The following is a 21,602-nucleotide window of genomic DNA, read 5'->3' on the forward strand; positions in this document are numbered from 1 at the left end:
TAAGGATGGGTTTCTACTGTAGGCTATATGGACACTTTATGTTCCGAGTCCTAAAGCATGCATCATCGGCTTCCGTTTGCGGGAAAATAAGTATTTAGTTTAGAAAAAACTCAGATTTTCTATGCACTTACCTCTTCCCCTTGAAACGTGACACTGCAAGGCTTTGGAAAATATAGAATAGATAAAGGCTTTGCACGCAATGACTCAAGATCATCACACCGAGCAGATGTCCACCAGAAGAGCCATCCCTGTTTCATTATCTTTATCAAAACATTCACATTTCATCTCCTTCTAGAATCACTCCGCCATACTACATCCAAAAATACATCCCAACATGTTAAACATGCATCGTTCCAACAATAGTCCTCGTTCTTCAGAAGTGAGTCATTGCGCAGTGTTTTTCACTGCGTTTTTCATATTTGGATTGAGGGTACAATCACACTCACAAAGTTAGAATTAATCCAGTTCAGCGGCAGTCAAGGGTAGATCAGATAAATAGCTCGAAGCAGTCTGTTTATACTTTGACATTTTAGCTGGAATTAGAGATGTTTAACTAAGTAAGCACATGTTAACCATGTCCAAAAGCTATGGGAAGCACAAAATGACACACTACAGTAACTAAGAAGATTTGTGATACTGCATTTGATAAGTTCCACATGTGTGTTTTCTTTTAAATTCCCGAAAACTGTGTACTGTGCTCCTTCAGCGGGTGATTGAAATTCTCAATTGTTATTGTCCTAAGTCGCATCTCTCTCACTCACACACACACACACACACACACACACACACACACACACACACACACACACACACACACACACACACACACACACACACACACACGCACGCACATGTACACACATCCTCCAGCTGTGTCACAGTGCAGTCCTGGAGTCCTAAAAGTTTGAACTGTTAATTTACTAAATTAGATTAATCTCTAGATCCAGACAGAGGACTTTCCATTTTTTACAATGGTTGCAGCCTTCTCTGTGGCTGATTTCGGCCTCGCTCCTTGTTTCTCTTGGACCATATTCACTCGATTTTGTTCTGCCATTGTGCCCCCAGATACAGGAGTACTGGTTCTGGATGTTTGCTGGTTGGTTTTGGTTTGATATGTTTGAAAGGCCATATCGAGCTGTTCCTGGGCCACCCGTAGGTGCCGGTGTAGGCTTGCCAAATCAGACGGGATGTTCTCATCTGGGCTGGTGCACTGCTGCTCCTGGGCCACGTTGTCCACGTTCTGCTCGTGGGCGATGAGGCTGTTGGGGATCCTGCTAGGTTTGTCTGTCTTCATCACAAGGTTATAACCCGGAGGAGAGGCTGGTATGTTTCGAGAAAACGGGTAGCCGTAGGACGACCGTACGCCCCGGTTCCTCTTTGTGCGGAGGGTGTCCCGAAAAGTGCCAATTCCCAAGTGAAGCATCTCGCACACATTTAGCACTAGACAAAGGCAGCTCACCACATACATGATGAGCAGGAAGATTGTTTTCTCTGTGGGCCTAGAGATGAAACAGTCCACTCTGTGTGGACAGGGGACTCTGTTGCATACATATGACGGACTAACTCGAAACCCATAGAGGAGATACTGTCCTACAAGGAAAGCGATTTCAAAAATAGCTCGCGACATGAGCTGCATAACATAGATTCTCATCAGGCCTTCTTGCAATATTCTTCGGCGGCCATCGTGTTTTGGTGTGTCTTTGCCAGTGCTGCTCACTGGTTCGGGCTTGGCCTCCTGCACCTCCAGCGTGTCCTCATAGATCATGGGCTCAGCGTCGTCATCTTCATCCTCTTCTAAGACATCTTCCATGTGGTGGCTTTCTCTCCATCTGGAGTGAGGAGGAGGCTTTTTGCAGAGCCTGTGGTGCTTCCTGCGAGCCACATCTGTAGTTCGGGCTATCTTGTGGATGGCATAACCCATGTACATGATAGAGGGAGTGGAGATCATGATGATCTGGAAGACCCAGAATCGGACGTGGGAGAGAGGGGCAAACGCATCGTAGCATACGTTGTCACACCCGGGCTGCTTGGTGTTGCAGGTGAACTTGGTCTGCTCGTCCGAGTAGATGGACTCACCTCCAACCGCTGTGAGCACAATGCGGAAGATGATGAGCACGGTCAGCCACACTTTCCCCACAAAGGTGGAGTGGTTGTGGATCTCTTCCAGGAGACGAGTGAGAAAGCTCCAGCTCATGTTGCTCCAACAAGCTTGTCAACTAGAATCTGTAAAGAGAGAATAAAGAATGGATTATAGGGACCCATTGAAAAATGTGGTTGAGCTGAGAAAGCTATGAGTTGCAGTTGGATTCAACGTTTGAATAAATGATCATGTTGCAAGAGGAAATCACAGATAATATTACGTTGTTGTATTATATGGTGGCGTTACAGTTGTACTCCTTATATGAAATGCCTGTGCTGTTTGTGTTCAACCAAAGGAGATCCAGACTAGGGCTCCAACTAACAGTTATTTTGTCATCTATAAAAATGTGTCAGAGCCAATGGGACATTTTAAAATATCTTATTATATTTTACCCCAAACCCAAAACCCAAAGATATTCTATTTATTTATTATTCATTCATTTTCTGTCACTCTAATCTACCATCCATTTCCAGCTGTAATCCGGTGTGGACCTACAGTATAATTTGGAAATGTGGACTTTGCAAATTTGTCAAACTGTAGACAAAGACTTCTTGATGTAGAGGAGACATTTGTTTTTTGACTGATTCTGCAGCCAAACACAAGACAATGGCTTGTGTTGATTCATGTCAGTGAGTGGGGTGATGTCATTCAGTCAACCTATCTAAACACACATCCCGCCGTACTTCTAATATCCCCTTCCAACACATTGAAATAGTTCATGAAAAGGTTGAAATGGCAAAAGGCAAGAAAATAAAATAAAGGGAAAAACACAAACATCAGCCATGCAAAAAACCCACCAACAGCAACAACCACTTTGAGTACAGCTTTGACCAAAGAACACGCTGAACACTGCAAGAGGGTGACAGGCTGAAGACACAGAACGAAACTGACAGAGCTCTGAATTTAAGAAAAGCTCATTCTGGTACAAGAGTGTGCTCCACTCAGAGAGCCACTTCAGAAACGTACTGTACCCGGCATGCCAACACATATCATGACCGAGGGACACACACACAGCCTAACAGACGATATGAAACCTCACAGTGTCATACTCTGACTCTGTGAGGTGATTGAGGCCGCGACGAGGAGACAGCGTAGCGCTTCTGTCCCTTCATTCATGGAGCTGTACTGTTCATGTTGATTTCATGACTGCGGCACTGTGTTCCCTGGCATGGGATGTGCCATCTCCCCTGCCATCCGAGTGAACAGGAGAGGCTTGTTGCTCTGCCACGAGGCCTCCCCTCCAGATCCAGCACTGCTGACGCTGGGGAGAGGTACAGCCACATGGAGACAGATGGCACCTAACGTGGGCGACTCATGTCTGCCCCAGGATGGCATGACAGGAGGGGCCGCGACACTGAGGATTCATAAGTTTAAACAAATCTGCTGTGTACAGCAACAACATCACACCCTAACGTTGAAGTGATCATGAGACATCCGCCTGCTGTTGATGTCTTTTACAGCTTGTTGTGTTGATTATTTGCTGCCTTGTCTGTCTTTCATTTTTTGTGCTGTTGCCATTTGAACCAGGTCTCCTCTGAAAATACATTTCTAACCGAAGTGGAACTGGCCTGTTTAATAAATAAAGATTTGATTTCTACTGAAGATAACGCAGCAATGTAAATTCAACTAAGGCCATGTTTGGGTTCATGCATTTGTGCTTGAGTTAACATGTCATACAAAGGTAGACATTTTTCATAATTTTAAAATAGGCTAAAACATACTTTTTTAAATTCCACAATTTAGAACCACTTAAAATAAATGTGTAATAAGGACTAATAAATTAGATTGTTTAAACAGATGCAAGCCCAACACATTTAACTTAATTAAGCATGCATCATATTGTATTGCGTTGAGTGAATAGCTTTTTGCAACATTGGGTCAATTGATTTAGATATATTCATTTTTTGATGAACTACTACACTGGCATGAAATGATCTTTCAGCAGAATGAATTCAGACACCGGAACCCACAAACAGTCCACAGTTTCACTGTAACAAAACGGGCATTTACAATAATATGACAGGCTCATTACACAGAAGCCATATCATATGTCTTTATGGCAAATCGCTGAAACAACCCACCTTGAAAAGTTGCACATGCATTTCCCATCCTGAAGGTCTCCTGTGCCTTCTCTAGATATCCCCTGCACAGTCTGATCCATTGAATACTACTTCCATCCTAACGTTCCTGGCCTTTTCCGTCCTAATGATAACTTCCAGAATGGCAAAAACTAAAATACAAAAAAACAATGATAGAACTTTTCCGACCCGACTTTCTATTTATTCCGTTTCCCCACTCTGTGGAGAAGTGAGGTCTTGCCGCTGTGAATGCCTCACATTCTGGCTTGTGTCTGGTTTCTATTACACCAGCCTTCTGCTCAAGAAGGAAGCATAAAAAACAGAGAGGCAGAAAAAAATCCTCCTCTGGCGAATGACCCTCATCCAAGGGTTCAGACTTGAGGATATGGCACTGCAGATTGAAAAGAACACCCAGCTGAGGGAGCGTGTTAATCGCAGCACAGTCAACCTCTCCCCCCAACGCTCATGCGCAATGTTTGTAACACAGATGATGAAGGTCTCTCCCTCTCTCTTTCTGTCTCTTACTTTTTCCGTCCCTCTCTCTGCCTTTACATCTCCATCAATGTATCTCAGCCTCTTGCAGGATGATGTCCACATGTCCTCCAACCATTTAGCAACAGCAGTGGCTCACTCTGAGAAAGAAGGTCACGTATAGAGTCGTGGCACACTTCACATACATTTGTAAAAATGCTAAAAGGTAATTCATCCACACCTCTTACTCTCTTTCTCTCTTGACTCACACACACACACACACACACATACATCAACCACAGCAAATGCAGATAAGCAACCTCTATATTATGTGTCAATTATAACAGTTTACAGTGGGGTGTCCCTTATGAGGAAACAAGTCTTGGGAGACTAAGACAGGGAGTTTGAGGACAGAAGTGTCACCGAGACATAAGCCACCTTGCCTCAGTGCAGATCCGCTAGAATGTAACCAGCAGGTACGCTCAGTCAAATCAAGTGTCATAATATTTAGATCCTCCGTCCAGGCAGATGGCCAGGTAACAGAGCAGTGGACAGGCCGCACTCTACACTCCCGCTACACGTCTTTTCCGACTCGATGTTTATCCTTTCAAGCTTGCTCCACGGCCTGCGGAGGCGCAGGAGCATCACCACACGTTGTTACTTGAGGCGTGAGGTGGAGTTTTTCACACGGCGGCAAGAGCGGCAGCATGCAGGACAGAAGTGTCTCTCACACTCACGCACACTCCTTACATTCGGAAATAACATGACAAAGTACAGATGAGGAGGTGATTCATGCAGGATTAAAGTCGGAAAGGAATTTCTCCATCTCTTTACTGTAAGTGCCAGAACCTGCTGCGATGTTCGGGAAGGGATGTAAAGTCAACTTCTTTTAATAAAGGACAGATAAACGGGTTAGTGTCTGGCTTGCGTGAATGAAATGTGTCTGGTTACTGTCACACGAACCATATTATTATAATGTTGCTTTCACAAGGCCCTCAATAACCCTTAATTATGACCCGTATGCAGCTATAAAGCCAAGAGTAACGCTCAACATCTGTAAGGCCGCCATTAATCAGATCACGCTTTCAAATCGGTTCCTTAAATTAAAAAATTCTTGATTTCCTGTTTCTCAAGATATTGTAAGGATATTAGACTGTTATTAGTGGCAGAGCAACGGCAACTGCAGTGAGACGTGAATGAGGTAGTACAAGCACATTAAGAGTCTTTGCATTTTTAATTCTGTCTGAGTAGTTTGTGGTGGAAAGAAAGCTCGGAGCGCCAGCCATCTGGGCCTGCAGGAGCCATCCTCCCGAGGCGTCGCCTTCAGGGGCCCCCTCTCCGTCTGACTGAGGAGATGTGGCGTAGCGAGCACCCCTGGTGCAGCGCTGAAGATAAGAAGACAGCGGATGCTGCTGGAATGAGTAGAGCATTTGGGATTTGGACATGTGCTATCCCTAAGGGACGGATGCGCACGTGTTTTTAAGTTGCAGTGCATTCCTCTGCATCCAAAGTCTTCCCGTCGTCCAAAAGACACAGATGGTCCATAGGAAGGTTGTTATGTGAACATTCAACCAAAAGTCAATTGGAGTTTATGTTCCTCAACAGTTGGTAGAACTTGGGTTTACAACATAGGTCAGAAATTATGTATACATTTAAAATATGTTTTTATTGACAGACAGTTAAGTTAAAGTTATATTTGATGATATATCTAAAATTGATATATTTTTAAAATTTTGATAACTCACTTCTAAAAATGTAACATGGCCTATAAATAACCCTTATTCTCTTGTCATTGTTTCTTCTCAGAACCTCACAGTACAACGTTTCCCCTTGAACTGTAAGAAACCAACATATTTGTACTTCTTACTTTATTCAAATCCATTGTTGTCCTTTAACATTCAGGCAGTTCATTTCACTGTTCTTTGATTAGAGCAGCATTTATGTGATAATTGAAAATACTGCACTTTTGGCAAAAAGGAAATTATAAAACAACAGATTTTTAACAATGAATTAGTCTTTGAAACTGCATGAAAACATTTGAATTGCACACAGTTACTTCCAACAAAAACTAAATGTGCACAAATGCACACAGTCAAACCAATGACTGTCTCGTTTTGAATGTGTTGTCCTTTTGTCCTCTGACAATTCATGCTGTTCTAGCTTTGGGAAACTGTAGTTCATGTTGATAAATATTGATTGGACTGCCCAGAGCTGGGAAAATATCAAAATATTGCCCTGTTAGACATCGTTTGACATTGCTCTTGTCACAAGGTCTGGCATCATGTGACAGCCAAATGCGAATGTTTAATATTCATTAGGTTGTGGTTATAATTAGTGTTAAATGTAAAAAAGAGCAGATCTTTTTTTCAGTTATGGTCGCATCTGTGAGATGTGAACAACTTTTAAAACAATCTAACAATTAAATAAGAATGCAAACTTACTTTAACAAAGACAAAAAGGATGAAAAAATAATCTGCAAAATAGCTGGTTGCTGTATTGAATCACATCATAAATTCATCGCATTTCTTAATTTGAATTTTCACGGAATGATTTTTTTATTCCCAGACAGTTTCACGTTTAAGAGGTCACCGGGAGCTGGGAGGGTTTGCAGCGTTGCCGAGTGTTGAAGTGATGCAACATGGAGGAGTGAACATCTCGACAACTCTCCTTGGCCGCCACCAATGTCATCGCAAGAGTTTTCGCCGCATGTATTTACTGAATAAAGTTGATGCGAGCAGACTGGGGGCTGTGGAGGTCTGTGTTTATGTAACAGATCAAGCTCCACCATGTGACTTGGATGCCCCCCCCCCCCTCAGAGAAAAGAGTGACACAAGACACCAGAGCAAAAAACATGCAACTTGGTGCTTGGACTCCTCTCCTCCTCTCCTCCTCTCCCCCATCTCTCCTAAAACTATCATTAAACTGCTCTTACCAGGCTGTGGGGGGCTATCCCATAGGCAGCGTGAGAGTGGTGGCAGTCCCATCTCATTTGTTCATTTTTCTCCCAGTGCCAGTTTTACTAAGGCTGGACTCTGCTGAAGCGACTGAGATGAAAAGCCTTGAGGTGGATGCCAACAACTTCCCTCAGCCAGGGCTCTGCGTCTCCCACATGAGCAAAGCAAAAAAAAAATGAGCCACAACACTACTGTACAATTATACAAACAATCAACTTATTTGGTTAATATTTCTGATTGTGTGAAGGGAATAAAAACAAGTGTCAGATATTCAGTCAGAAACATGACAGGTGACCTCATCTTCCTTCTATACTACACATCTGGAAAACTATTTAAAGCGCTGGAGAAAATAATGATGGAAAGCAACATTTGAATACAGAAGGCTAAAAAGTAGATTATGCTCCATTGGAATTGGCCTGTTTCCGGTCCCAGAAGAACCTTCCATTCATTGTACTGCCCTGACAGAGTCCAATCATTCTAGTGGTAAAGGTTTACCAAAAAGAGACCTGACATCAAGAGCTAAAATGAATCACGCCTCATTCATAGGAAGTAATAAAGCGTTGCATCAGTGTTGCCTCACCCTTTGGACATTTCTGTAATAATTTACAATCTGATATGAGTTTTTCCCAGTTTTGTGCAAACTGTGTGCCGGTTCCTTTCTTTCACAGAAAAGTTATCAACACTGGAAAAGTATGCAAACCAGTGGTCACAGTGCACGATTGACTTCGGGCTACATGATACCATATCACGTTTGGTTATCTTGCTGACAAGCTATCAACTAATTGAAAAAAAAAAGTGATTTAATGGAGCAAATGTCTGAATAAAAATACTCTAGTGATAGTAATGTTGACAAAAAATACTGGATGTGTACGTGTTCCACTGATATTAAAGTAGGTCATGAGCAGAGCACACTAATTAAGACTGAAGATAATGTGTATAATTGACAAGGCACAACACATTACATCTGAACACTCAAGTGAATCATTCAAATGTATTCAGTTCACAAGTGTATTACTTCATTGCTTTATTCCCCGTTCGTATTTTTAAACTCACTCGCTGATGAAGGCTTCCATCAGGGCAGTGAAATTCAACACACAACTACCCATCCAAACAAACAAAATCACAACGCTTTGCTTGCAAGAGCTGGAGGGTGTTAATCTTTGACATTATCTTGTCTTAACTTGCCATGTCATCGGCTGATCTGGGGCAAGCCCAAAGGAGCAGCAGACCTAGTCAGGGTCATTTGGACTACCAGAGATATGCTTCCTGCAACTCCTTCCTTCCAGACGCCTTCGTGCCGTTGCCCTTCCCCAATTCAGTGAACTCCTGGTAGCAACGCTGCAGGATTCCACTGATAACGGCAATATACGCTCTCTCTTGCGTCCACAAAAAAGAAGCTCAGATCAAAACTGTATGTGTGCACATCCTGTACGGTGCACGAGTGAAAACGTGACTTTTCACTCGTCTCACCGTCTCACAGATAGTACCAGATAGGGAGACATATTCACCTTCAAGGATAATGATCACGTGTGCAGGGTATACTTTTCTGCATTCACTAAATATAAAATGAAGACTTGTGTATAGATACATGTTTGGTTTGAAAGCCTTCATTTAACTTCATCTACTTTTCTCTACTTTTGTCAGTGGATGCTTTTATCCACTAGATGGCAATCATGTATTCAACTACAGCAAAGAGTCTTGGAGAATATTCAGAAACATTTTTGGAGAAGTGTTCCACTTTCTAAATCACTCCCTCATGTCAGTGACCTTCACATGTTTTCACGGATCAGCCACAGATAAGAGTTCTGATGTTGGGAGCACTGACCCAGTTGACACTGAGTAACATTAGGTGGAAAACAAACCTGTGTGAGATCCTCGTGACAAACGTCACAGATGAATCCTTTACACAGACTTTAGGTTTTGAGTTACAGGCATTTAATGCATCAAATCATGATAACTGAGGAGTGTAAGAAACACCAACATCTACAGCAGTTCACATGGAGGCTGCATCAAAACAGGAAGGGTTGTTTTATGTCTCATTGTTTCAAGCTTTGGTGACTGCTTTCCCGTTTTAAACTCCCACCTCTGAATCACTGGAATAGGTTTTTCTTTTTTTGATTTGAAAGCCTAGATAACATATATATGTATATATATGTATTGCTTCATTAAAACAGTACCATTCAAATTCCCTTGTGTTCTGTGTACTTTATGATCTGGCCTTCATTAAGCCATTAGACAGCACCATTAAGCAGACAGCGCACTAGATGGCAGCTCTTTCAGGATTTGCTCAGAACTTGATAGAAGAGCGGACTCCTGTTTTGCACCGTGGTCATGGAACAGCGTTCAGACTACAGATCAATGATTTCGTGTCCCTGGGAAGAGTTCAACGCTCTGATAAAAACTCTCCAACTGAAAGGAGGAATTGCTATTGCTAAACTGGACTTTGTAATATCCATCTGTTTACAACATGGTATATTTTGAATTGTCCCTTGTCTGTTTTTGACTTGCTTTATTTTACCATCTTGTAACCATGTGCTGGTATGCTATCTTAACCAGGTCTACCTTAGAAAAAGAGATTCTGATGCCAAGGGACTTCCTGGTTAAATCAAGTTTCAAAACGAAAAACAATTTGAGCCTGTTGCTCAGATAATTTGTCAATGACTGATGAAGTCACGAGGATTTTCAAGGAAAATATGAACAACATACAATACAGGACACTGACACTGTGTGAGACAACAATACAATGTGAGACAATGGCACTAAAATGCAACCTTCCAGCGTGGTGTTAAGCCCCACTTGAGGTGTCTTTAACCACCCTATATTAAGATTGAATAGAAAATGCTTAGCTGATGTTGAGGCAAAAAAGGAACACGCAAACCTACTTATTTTCTGCCACTTCACCAGTTGAGTTCAAATGGCTGGTAAAAAAAACCTTCGTTGATGCGTATAAAGCCAACATCTGTATACTATGAATAGCAAAATCCACAGCACAATAAAAAACAAAAGAATAATGAAGGCTGTACCTACCTGTCCATGCGGATAAAGCAGGAGCTTATTCTATGCTTCATGGCAGGTCATCTTGGGCAGGCATCCAGAGGCATCGTTTCACAGCTCAGGCTCAGAAGCAGGATGAGGGAGACAATGGGTCATTTTTCTTCAAAACCCCTCACCACCAAGTACAGGCAGGACACTCAGGAGACCAGCATCCTGCCAAAGGCTCCATTGTTCCCCAGCCTGCCCGCCTCCATTGCCATGACCACTGACTGTTTATTTATTGAATTCAGGATGACTCCGACTAAAAACCCCATTCATTCACCCAGAAATTAACAGTGACGTATAGCTATGGAGCGCAAAAACCAATATAGCATAAGTGTATGTCTGCATAACATGTGAGATTACTGCCCAAGGTATCACCAATTAACCGCATTATTTCCAACATATTTTTCTTTCGGGATTTAGTCAACCTTCAGTGCGTTTCTGGGTTTTCTACATTACCCGCTTAAAATAAAGTGTTGAAGAAAACAAAACAAAAATTTTAAAGATTTGAATTTTGTTGAAGTTTAACTTACGTGTAGTTAAAGGAGCAGCTTGTATCTTGATATTAATGAACTTTGATTTACAAGAAACAACTCATTCTACGTAAAACACGAGTAAATTTAGCTCCAGTTTACTGTCCCAACATGGCTTTCTCCAGACACCAATCCACAACCTGACGAGCTCGAATGTGTGTAGTTAAGCATTCAGCAAATATTTCAAAAAGTCCCGTTCTAATGTGAGTGAATGATTCATTTCATCAAACGTTTACTTTCATAAATTTAAGTGTATGGCTCCAAACTAAATTTTCCATGAAATATACTCTGTAAACTTATGTAGTTAAACACATTTCATGATTAAAAACAAAGCAGGGAGCAAAACAAATGCACGTTTTCTTCCCCTTATGTTTGAAATAACATGTTTTAACTTTAGATGGAGACAAATCGTTATCGTTATCGGCAAATCGTTAATCATTTGAAGGTTGATACGAGAGGCATGGAACACGACGAGGGTGACATTCACAGGAAAATACACAAAATTCAACAAAATAACTTTTTGCAAGATATCATACAAACCACTGTATTGGGCACACCCATAGCTACATGGCCACTAGTAAATAAAAGATAAGTGAGTTATCTGTTTGCGCTGGCAAGGACGAATCTGCATGTACGCAAACACACTGAAGTTCAACTGAGTTCAGAGCAAACTAAGTAAACTATACTCAGTAAACACATTGTTACAAAACCCACTTGAGGCACTGTGTGCACGTACATGTGATGGTCTTTCCGCCTTTATGTAAAAATGTAACATATTGTGCAATATATCCCAGTAATATACTGTATGTATATTATTCATGTATCTATTTCAGTAGTATTACTTTGACTTATGTGTTCAGTTCAACAGTTATCCAGTTTGTGCATTCAACAATACAATAATACAGCTATATAATAAATAATATAGTCCAAACTGAGAGGCCACACCAGTGAGTTCTCTGGGCAACGACCAATGAATCCCATTTAAAACATCTAGCGTGCTACAAATCATTAAACTGGTCCAAACCATGTTTTGTCATCACATAAAGAAGTCAAAAGTACAACAAAAGACGAATGGCATGTGTATATGTGTATAATGGTGAAACCTGAAAGTTGCTTTTAATATTTTGTCCCACTATTACTGCCAATGGAGGTGAAAATATATGACACACATTTTAAAATAACGTAATCTAATACAAATCCACAAACACAGTCTTCAAAAGTGACAATAAGGCTTAAAAAACACCTCTCTGACCCAGTCTCACATTACACATTGTAAGTTTGGCAAAGGCAGTAATTATTGTAGGATTACTGAAGGCTGCAGTTACTGCAGGCTTATCACAACGTTTTTGGTTTTCCTGTCCACTAACTGTGTGATTTAAGATGCAATGTTTGAGCCTGATTGGACAGCTGTTACACGAAGCAAAGGTTGTTTTTCTAAAGTTTCCTCTTGAATCAGATACTGGAGATGACGCAGAAGTCCAGCATGTGGCATGCATTAGTACCAGATGTGTGCATGCCTTTGTTTCTCTGTGTGTGAGCATGCCACATGAGAATATGGCCCCAGGAGCCGCTCTAAAAAAATAAATAAAGACAGGAGGTATTTCCATATTGAATATGTTGAAGAAAAGTTTCTTTCAGGTCCAATTCTGAAGCTGCTTCAGATGAGTTTTATTCACTGCTTAGTGGAGACAGAAGTTCACAACAAAGCTGTAGAATTGTCTCTGACCAGAGTGAGTTCTGGCCATGATCATGTACAGGCTTATAATAATAATAATAATAACTTTAATTTATATAGCGCCTTTCAGGGGACCCAAGGCGCTTTACAAGAGTAACAAAACCAGTTTAGACAAACAGTCGGAAAAACAAAACAAGTTATGCAGGAAATACCAGTGAGACACTATCTGCAAACAAGATGTGTATTCATTGTCAGTTCAGAGTTTGGTCTGAGAACAGACTGTTTTACAAAGCAAAATGGGATCGATACATTGAGCTGTGACAGGCTGGCCTGGGCTCTTTTCACACTACACCAAAAGTAATCACTCACAGAAGTTTATTAACTAATAATAATAGTTTATGTCTGCACAGATTTGACTATTTTACTGTTTTCACTTATGCAACTTCCTCCCTACTCAGACGTCTGAGAACTATGATTAAGAGAGAAAATCTGTTTTCCTGGAAATGTGTTTCACAAAGCACTTTTGTTGTATGGGAGGGAACGCAATAGTTTAGGAGACCATGGTTGCTGTCACAGATAACTACCAATTTGTACGCAACCAAATTTCTGCAATCCAATACAGCTCCACAAACTCGGACAATAAGGTTGGTGAGATGACGTAGAGGTACAGCATAGATCATGCCAAAATGAATTCACTGCATTGTTATGTATTTTATGTAAAGCAGTGATGACTTTTAAATACAATGCTCACGGTTCGGAGCTTTCCACATATTTCCAGTAGTATTGTTAACTGGCAGTGAAGCAGTGATCTCCACTACGACCCACTTCCCTGTGTCCCCCCCCCCCCCCCCCTTCTCTGTTTTGTTGTAATAATGCAATTTAATTGTAAAACAATGTTATTAATGAACCCTTAAATAGACCAGTGTGTACTGGGTTTATCCGGTCAAGGAAAATGTACTTTGTTTCTACTCCAGTCTCATTTTCCAAATAAAAGTTTTATTACAGCGTAACAACAATCTAAAAAACAAACAAGCATAATTACACAATCACATTAACAAGCCTAGATCTAAACCAAACCATGACCTTCTAGTGAAACCAGTCCAATGACATTCCATGCATGCACATCCCAAAAAACAGATTACTTACTTGAAATAAGGATAACCAACAGATATACAGTATTATTATAACAATATACGGTATTGGTTTATACAAATATAACTGAATTGTTCTTGATTGGATTGAACTGCTCTCTGATTTACAAGCTGAATGGAGAGAGAGATATATTCAAAATAAACTCTTCAACGTATAGAAAGTAATCATACATTTGTACTGTATAGGAGGGAATTAATTGTAGTTCTTAATTAGAATATGGTTGAAAATTGAACTATCACCAACATGTTAAAGTATCAAGCTTTGAATCACATCATTGATATGAACACCTTACTGTGGAAGCTCATGATTTCTACATATCTGTCTACTAAAAGCTTACAGAGAAGAGAAATCACAACGATTGATTGGTTTAATATCTGAGCCTGTATCGGAACTCGACGTCTCTCTGGGGTTGCATCGATCCAAAGCCCCATCGACTGAAGTCAATTTCAGGTATCGTCTCATCGGGATTCTTCAGCTCAAACTCAAAATAAACCAGCATGAGGAAAACAAACTGTTTCAGCTCATTGGTGGCAAAGAAACGGCCAGGGCACATGGACACCCCAGCACCCCAGGGCATGTTGTAGTACTTCACCTTCTTCCCTGCTTTGTAAAAATCGGTTTTCTTGCTCCCGTCTGGATTGAGAAAGCGGTCATATTTGAACGACTGTGGATCAGGGTGGATCTCTGGGTCAATTTGAACTGCACTGTAAGGAAAGACTGACATTCTGTCACCCTTGCGTATTAAGTATTCACGCCCGTCAGCCATCTTGAGCGTCATATCCTGAAGCACTGCTCTGGTGAGGATAGGTGCAGTAGTGAGGCGGAGGGTCTCTTCTACAGCACTGTCCAGGATCTGCGTTTTCATCAGCATTTCACGGGTCAGGTTGACTAAAGGGCCACCGCGTTGGACTTCTTGTCCGGACTCCTTTAGAAGCTTGTCGACCTCTTCCTTCACTGCTTTCATGGCCTCTGGGTGTTTCATGAGGAAGAGGAGCAGCCAGAATGAAGAAGGCCCTGTGTTGCCCTGAGAGGCCCAAAGAAGCACAAACATGTACTTGTTGATCATCGACTCCTCCATTCCCATCTCCTCTTTGGCCTGCTGGATGTCCCAAATCCAGCGACTGATGTTGTCTTTCTTCTTCATCTTCGGCACTGACAGACTGTTCCAGAAGAATCCCATTAGCCTCTCTACTTCCAACCTTTTCTTTGGTGGCAGGACCCCATAAGCCAGGTTGGGAACGAGTTGATCATATTTACGAAACTCGTGAAATAAGGCTTCTGATTCAATTCTGTCTTTCTCCTTACTTGCTTCTGACTTGTGTGGCTCATTGCCGTACAGAGATAAGTAGCCAGCCCTAAAAACAATATTGTAGCTGTACATGAACAGTCCATCCTCAATCCACGTGCTTTGTTCTGCAGCGGAGCCGATGTTGTGCAACATGAGGTTCTGTAAGTTGCTCATCATTGCTTCTGTCATCACCTCCAGGCCATCCCCCTTGAGGTGCGTGTTGCTGGACATGTGGATAATATCGTGGTCGCCCTCAACAACTACATAACCAAACAATTTGCGCACTACATGCATAGCGAACTTGCGGAAGTCCAGTTTTTCTCGACTCTCCTTAACAAGTGATCCAAACGACAGCGAGTCCTGAAGGAACGTAAAGTAAAACCCTCCCAGCTGTATTGTGAACACATCACCGTGCTTTTGCTTCATCCTCTCTAAGAACTTCTGTGTGTTCCTGCGAAACTCTAAGATATGACCCAGCCAAGGAATGAGCCCCTTATCCAAAGGGGGTTCTCCCGGTCGCCGCTGTCGAAACACCCCGAGAAGATACAGTCCTCCAATCATTGCGGCCAGGAAGCCAAGAAGGATCGGCAGCAGCAGCTCCATGTCTGATTTCTCTGACACCACACAATGCTTTGGAGTCAAGTCACATCCAGTACGGCATTTAAACAGACCTTTGCTCCGCCCTTTGCATGTGGGCTCGGTTTCAGCCTTCCAGGTACTGCTTACGCAATGCTTTTCCTTCCCAGCGGAAAAGAGGGAAATTAAGAGAAGATAAGAAACACGAGTAAACACTGTGTAACATCCCAGTGAGCGCTAACCCGGTTGATATTGTAACCGTAATTTAGACCGTTTAAAACACGTTGAAAAAAGGTCTAAGACGTTCAGGCTCCACTGGGTACACATTTATAGTTCATTTCTGCTAATAGATCCCCAAAATGCTACACACTCGCCCTTTAAGAAATCTGACCTTTGCCTTCTTGTGACTCGCCATTGACGGATCACACATTTCTGAGCGATTATAAAACGGAAGCTACTAAAGATAGCACTTGCCCCGTCCGATATAGGGTTTACATAAAGGGGAACGGATTATCCACCATCATGAGGACCTTTGTTGCAGAAATACATGTAAAGTATAAACGAGATAACTGCGTCGTTTCTTTATTCTGCTTATCTCCACATTGCTGAAATAAAGCAATACTTACAGTACCAAATTCACCACTTTTTGAAAAGTAGAAAAATAAGCAAAATGATAACTTCACAAATTGTATTTAAACATAAATGAGTCTGAGTTGTCTGAAATCCAAAGTCTGTTATGTGTTGCGCCTAGATTGTAGTGGACATAGCACCACCTGCTGGAATGTATATTGGAAAAAATGTTGGATAATGGGGGGGGTGGAGCTGCAACCACAGGGTGTACGAGTCCAGGCTGTAAAACCTATACTTTTATTCATATGTATATTAAATGACTGCACTATAATGTTGGGCGGAGGAGAGTGTAAGTTATATTGAAAGTAAAAGTATCCCTTTGTGTCGGCTGCACTGTTTGAACTAAATGATTACTTTGAAGAAATTGAGTAAGATATTTCTTGTTCTACCACATTTGATAGAACGGATCAAGTGCCGACACAGGACAGAACCGATCATAGTCATCTGTTATGTTATAGCCATTTATATATTTACCCAAATTAATTTAAGTTATCCTGTTTTAAAGCAACATTGTGTACTTATATAATTGGTAAAGGTGGAAAAATGATTGGGTTGTTAAGTGGCGCAAAATCTCACCTTCGGCCACAAAAGGATTAGAGGTGAGAGCAAAGGTCCAACTATCTGAGATAGAACTCCCTGACTGTGTTCAGAAACCTTTTTTTATTCATCATACCGGCCCCTCGCAGAGATAACCTGATGAATATGCTGTAGCACTGAGACTGCCACCAAATACACCAGTTTCTAATAAAGGTCAGTTACAATATGAGCATGAACCAAGAAGCAGACACGCGCATATGCAAATATGAATACGTGTGAAAAAGTAAATATTAGCCTTCTGTTAAGTGTAAAGATAATTGAGTGATTCATTGTGATATCCCTTTTATTTTGCAGTCTACTTTGACACTTACAGTGAATTGAAAACGGAGCACTCTTACCTCACTACTGGTTACTGGGTGGAGATGTTTTCTTTATTTACAACGTGACTGAGGCGATTTCCTTTCGAACAGTTCTTTCGAATGTCAGTGGCATTTCCTTATCCGTGCACAAGGCAAAGTGAAAAGTCTAGTTGATAATTTTTTTTAAATGCTTCTTCATGTCAGCAAAGACATATGAAACATAAGTTGGATCAGCTGAAAATACTGTATGAGATAGGACACTACAACAAAAGGGAAATAAATATAAAATATGTTCATTCAATTACGTTCTTAAAAGGTTGTCTGGAAGATAAGTGATGGTGATTTGCAGAAATCCCTCCTGCACATCAGTGCCTGGGACATGATCAGTGCAGCCTGATAGCCCATAACTGAATAAAGGAAATGCCACAGGCTCATTGGGACTTCAAAGTTGTTTTTGATTCTCAAGAAGGAACACAATGCAGACGCTGTCAAAATACATGGCAAGTTGCTATTATTAAGATGCAAAAGATTTATTCTGCTGCTTTAGCTTTACAAAATTGAGATGGTCACATTGGTTTCAGTTGGCCCTGTCACCTCAGGCCTATGTGCAATTATTAGTAGGCCTAGCATCTATTTATGCATTATTACATGGTCAAGCAAATACTAATATGTCAATAAAATATGTATTTGGTGGTTTATTTAACTATTTCCGGAAAGAATTAGTTGTAATAAGTTGTGGGATTCAAGGAAGACAAGCTTCGTCATTAAATAACATACCGGCAGGATACTCCAAATGCTGAAGTTTAAATCATATACAGACAGACTGATGCTACCAAAACGTGGCCGATCAATACAAATAATTAGAAGTAGACTATGTGATCATTTTGTGTTCCAGTGCACTGAACAGGATGCACCACGTTGCTGATACGTGCAACTTCAAACTTATTGACGAGCACTCATGACTGTCACGTTATCCCAGAGATCAACACACGAAGCAAGAGGACTCACTTCCACCAAGGTGGAAGTGAGTCCTAACTTTAACTTTTTTTTTTCGTGGTCCTGGTATTCCCAGTCCTAAGTGAGACCTATTCCACCTTCGTTTAAATACCAGTAAGGCAGGGAATAGCATAAGGAGAGATCATACAAAAGCGTAAACAACGTGGTATTCTAAGAATAGGTTGTTTGACACTGACCATCAAAGAGATGTTTGTCTCTCTAGCGTCTCTGACAGTAAATGAAATCTGATATTTATACCTAAAATTGCAATAGGATGAGCTTAGCAGTGTGAGAGGCTTTATTCGTTTCAGAAACAGACTACACGCCTATCGGGCCGAGAGTTATATCCCATTGTGTTTCACTATCTTTGATATTGTGAGGGTAATTTTAACCAATGCTGCATTCAAGACACATCTGATTTATAACAATAACGATCATGTTATGATGCCAGACCGAATATTATGTTATGTGATGTCCAGAAAAACTTTAATAACACAAAGCGTTACACAGAAAAGTTCCTGAGAAGTTGAACAGAGGAGCCAGGAGGACATTTACAATTTGACAACATTTATAAGGCCGCATATTCCTATTTTTACCATTTTCTCCGGTGAATTGAACACAACGCACTCGCGATAACTCTAACGCTGACGTCAGACCCGCGCAGTTACATAGCGAAGCCGGCTTCCTACTTCCTCCTTACGTAAGTAAGACAAGAGGCTCTAAAAAAGACTCCCAAAAAACCTTTCTGGGTAACTTCTCTGTTGGCGATTCAACCAGCGACACACTCCTTAAAAACAAGTAAGTATTCCAGCCTACTATGGCGTCGTGGAGGTTTTATCTGATGTTAAAGCTGTAGTCCTCGCTCACGCTTGTTGTATAATAATGTTGTTATTTAGCCTAATTTGATCACGATTACACAAACAGTAACGTTAGTAACTTGCTATTTGCTCAATGGTTTATGCGCCTTACAATATGCAGAATACGTAGAGTTGTTTAGGCCTAAAACAAATGACGCGTCTCCCCGCTGCTTCATGGGTAACCTCTGAGCAGCTCATGTGGTATTTAAATCGAATTAATAAAAACAGCATTATATTTGTGTAGTCTAAAACTTATTCACAACTGTTATTTAAATGTACAGCCAGGATTTCACATGGCTCTAGCAATGGGGGGGGGGGGACTCTCCTATAATGAATAAGTCAGCATGCTGTGTTTTGGGAATAACTACGTGACACCAGTACCTTACCTAACTTTACCTTTTATTTTCCTATTTAGTCAAGATGTCTTCCTATGAGGAGAATGATTCCAAGATAATGCGAAAAGTAAAGGAAAATCCATTTGTCCCATTGGGTGAGTACCTCTTGAGCCCTAATGGTTACATCATGACTTTGTTTTTAGTGAGTCATCCATGTAAAGTGACCTGTCTTTTCGCTCCCCGCAGGAATGGCTGGATTCTTTGGCATCGTGGGGTACAGACTGATGACAATGAAAAGCCGGGGAGACACAAAAATGTCAGTTCACCTAATCCACATGCGTGTCGCTGCTCAGGGCTTCGTGGTTGGAGCCATCACTGTTGGTACGTAGCTTCCATTTCCATGTTTCTTATTGGATTAGTTGCATTGTTTCAGTTTGTGCAAAGCTGCTTTGATTTGTCGCTTGTTTTTTTAGTGGGATACCTGGTTATTAAAAGTGGTTTGGGCTAAAATCTCCATCATTAAAAAGTATAGGTCTGGAGTTTGGCTGGTTACATTATGACCATTTTTTCTTGTCAATGATAAGTAAATAGAAAGGTCTTTGTGTAACCTATCCCTTTGTTTCTTTGTTTTTAGGGGTCCTGTATTCAATGTACAGAGATTATATTGTAAAGCCCAGAGAAGAACAGAAAGCAGCGGAACAAAAGTGAACATGGACTCTGACATGTTCTGTCCGATCATTTGAAAACAGTTTGACTAAGTCTAGATTTAATATCCACTAACTGCAGGTAGGCTGATCTTTTTTTTTTTTCCCTTGTATTTATTTTGTTGTGTCACACAGCGATATTTTATATACTGATGTAACGATTTTTTGCCAAATGGAATAGGCTTGTACCGAAGCCCACTTGTTTTTAAAGGGCATCCCAGTGCATTATGGGTATGTTATGGAAGACCTTGTCAACATGTGGTCTAGACGAGGCCTATTCTATCACATCATTTGAACAACAAGGGCACAAATTATTTGTAATTTACCGCAATATCAGATTATAAACAAAACAAATGTATAAAGTCTTGAAACAAAGTCATGAATGTATTTTTTTGTTGTAGAAAATACATTTGTGATTTCATTCAATAGCCAAGTCTTTCCGTCTCATATTTGTATCATTATGTTGTGATACACATGGGTCCAATACAAGTCTACATGAGACATAAACCCAGGTACACCTGTAGACTGTGCAGTAACTTATAATATATGGCCTCAGCCTTCTGATATGCTTAAAAATAAGATGCCTTGTTAAGTTATTCACAAAGTACAGTTTTTAATGTGTACAAATACAGAACATATTTTGAAAGTTTTTGAATTGATTTGTTTTTTTTCTTCTGGAAATAAAAATGACCAGTGTTGCAATTTTTAAATTGTGTCGTGTATGTTTTGAAACCTCAAATTGCACTGCAAATATGTTATGACTGATGTGGCTTATTTAACAACACGTGTGACAGTTGATTATGTACCCTAAGATCCAGTTTCAACAGGAAATGCATCACATCAACTGCAGGGGGCAGGATGCTCCACAATGCTGTGTCATTGTGACTTTGGACATTCTGTGAGTGCTATTGTGTGAACTGCTATTTATCAGGTTACACGAGTGTGTTTGTAACACCTGAGGAGGGTGTGTGTGAGCATGACTCAGCCAAACAGCTTTAATCACTCGTACAACACAATCAGACCAAATCAGCATCCTTCAGGTTGTTCCTTCCCTCCAAACCGGGGTTGTGGGATTAATGGTGTACATGAAAAGCTTCCAAGGGATTCACTATCAAAAATGAGAACTAGTATTTTTACTTTTCTGTTTTTAGTGTCGACTATAACTAAGGACATAACATTGATGGGTGTTTTAAACATGGATTGGATCCACCTACAGACAATGTCTTTCAAATTGATTCAACAAAATGAATGTACTGTAATGTGTATTCATGATGGAGACTG

At 40.9% G+C, this 21,602-nt stretch overlaps 3 protein-coding genes across 4 annotated transcripts; 1 reads left to right on the plus strand and 2 right to left on the minus strand.

Annotated features, from left to right (window-relative positions):
• Nucleotides 1–890: 890 nt before the first annotated feature.
• Nucleotides 891–10,742, minus strand: gjc2 (gap junction protein gamma 2). Of its 2 annotated transcripts, none has more exons than XM_079285615.1 (2): nt 10,671–10,742; nt 891–2,223 (listed from the first exon to the last, which is right to left on the minus strand). In XM_079285615.1, exon 2 carries the CDS (start codon nt 2,192–2,194, stop codon nt 938–940), a length of 1,257 nt encoding a protein of 418 aa, XP_079141741.1. In that variant the 5' UTR covers nt 2,195–2,223; nt 10,671–10,742; the 3' UTR covers nt 891–937. The 2 variants fall into 2 exon arrangements, with proteins under 2 accessions (XP_079141741.1, XP_079141740.1); XM_079285614.1 differs by lacking the exon at nt 10,671–10,742 and adding an exon at nt 4,222–4,464.
• A 3,121-nt stretch (nt 10,743–13,863) lies between these two features.
• Nucleotides 13,864–15,942, minus strand: LOC306788782 (7-alpha-hydroxycholest-4-en-3-one 12-alpha-hydroxylase-like). The gene has a single exon (XM_079284436.1). The coding sequence runs from the start codon at nt 15,928–15,930 to the stop codon at nt 14,407–14,409; it is 1,524 nt and encodes a 507-aa protein (XP_079140562.1). The 5' UTR covers nt 15,931–15,942; the 3' UTR covers nt 13,864–14,406.
• A 3,150-nt stretch (nt 15,943–19,092) lies between these two features.
• Nucleotides 19,093–21,025, plus strand: higd1a (HIG1 hypoxia inducible domain family, member 1A). Its single transcript, XM_079285319.1, has 4 exons — nt 19,093–19,223; nt 19,698–19,772; nt 19,864–19,998; nt 20,252–21,025. The coding sequence occupies exons 2-4, from the start codon at nt 19,703–19,705 to the stop codon at nt 20,323–20,325; spliced, it is 279 nt and encodes a 92-aa protein (XP_079141445.1). The 5' UTR covers nt 19,093–19,223; nt 19,698–19,702; the 3' UTR covers nt 20,326–21,025.
• Nucleotides 21,026–21,602: the final 577 nt, after the last annotated feature.

This window comes from Melanostigma gelatinosum, assembly GCF_949748355.1.
Source record: "Melanostigma gelatinosum genome assembly, chromosome: 15".
NCBI classification, from domain to species: Eukaryota; Metazoa; Chordata; class Actinopteri; order Perciformes; family Zoarcidae; genus Melanostigma; species Melanostigma gelatinosum.

What these genes read in the sequence shown, in the direction of transcription:
- gjc2 (XM_079285615.1), bottom strand. Translation starts at nt 2,194, where the DNA reads ATGAGCTGGAGCTTTCTCACTCGTCTCCTGGAAGAGATCCACAACCAC.
- higd1a (XM_079285319.1), top strand. Translation starts at nt 19,703, where the DNA reads ATGTCTTCCTATGAGGAGAATGATTCCAAGATAATGCGAAAAGTAAAG. An exon ending in AAATCCATTTGTCCCATTGG is followed by an intron (nt 19,773 to 19,863) that starts GTGAGTACCTCT and finishes CGCTCCCCGCAG; the next exon opens with GAATGGCTGGATTCTTTGGC. An exon ending in GGTTGGAGCCATCACTGTTG is followed by an intron (nt 19,999 to 20,251) that starts GTACGTAGCTTC and finishes CTTTGTTTTTAG; the next exon opens with GGGTCCTGTATTCAATGTAC.
- LOC306788782 (XM_079284436.1), bottom strand. Translation starts at nt 15,930, where the DNA reads ATGGAGCTGCTGCTGCCGATCCTTCTTGGCTTCCTGGCCGCAATGATT.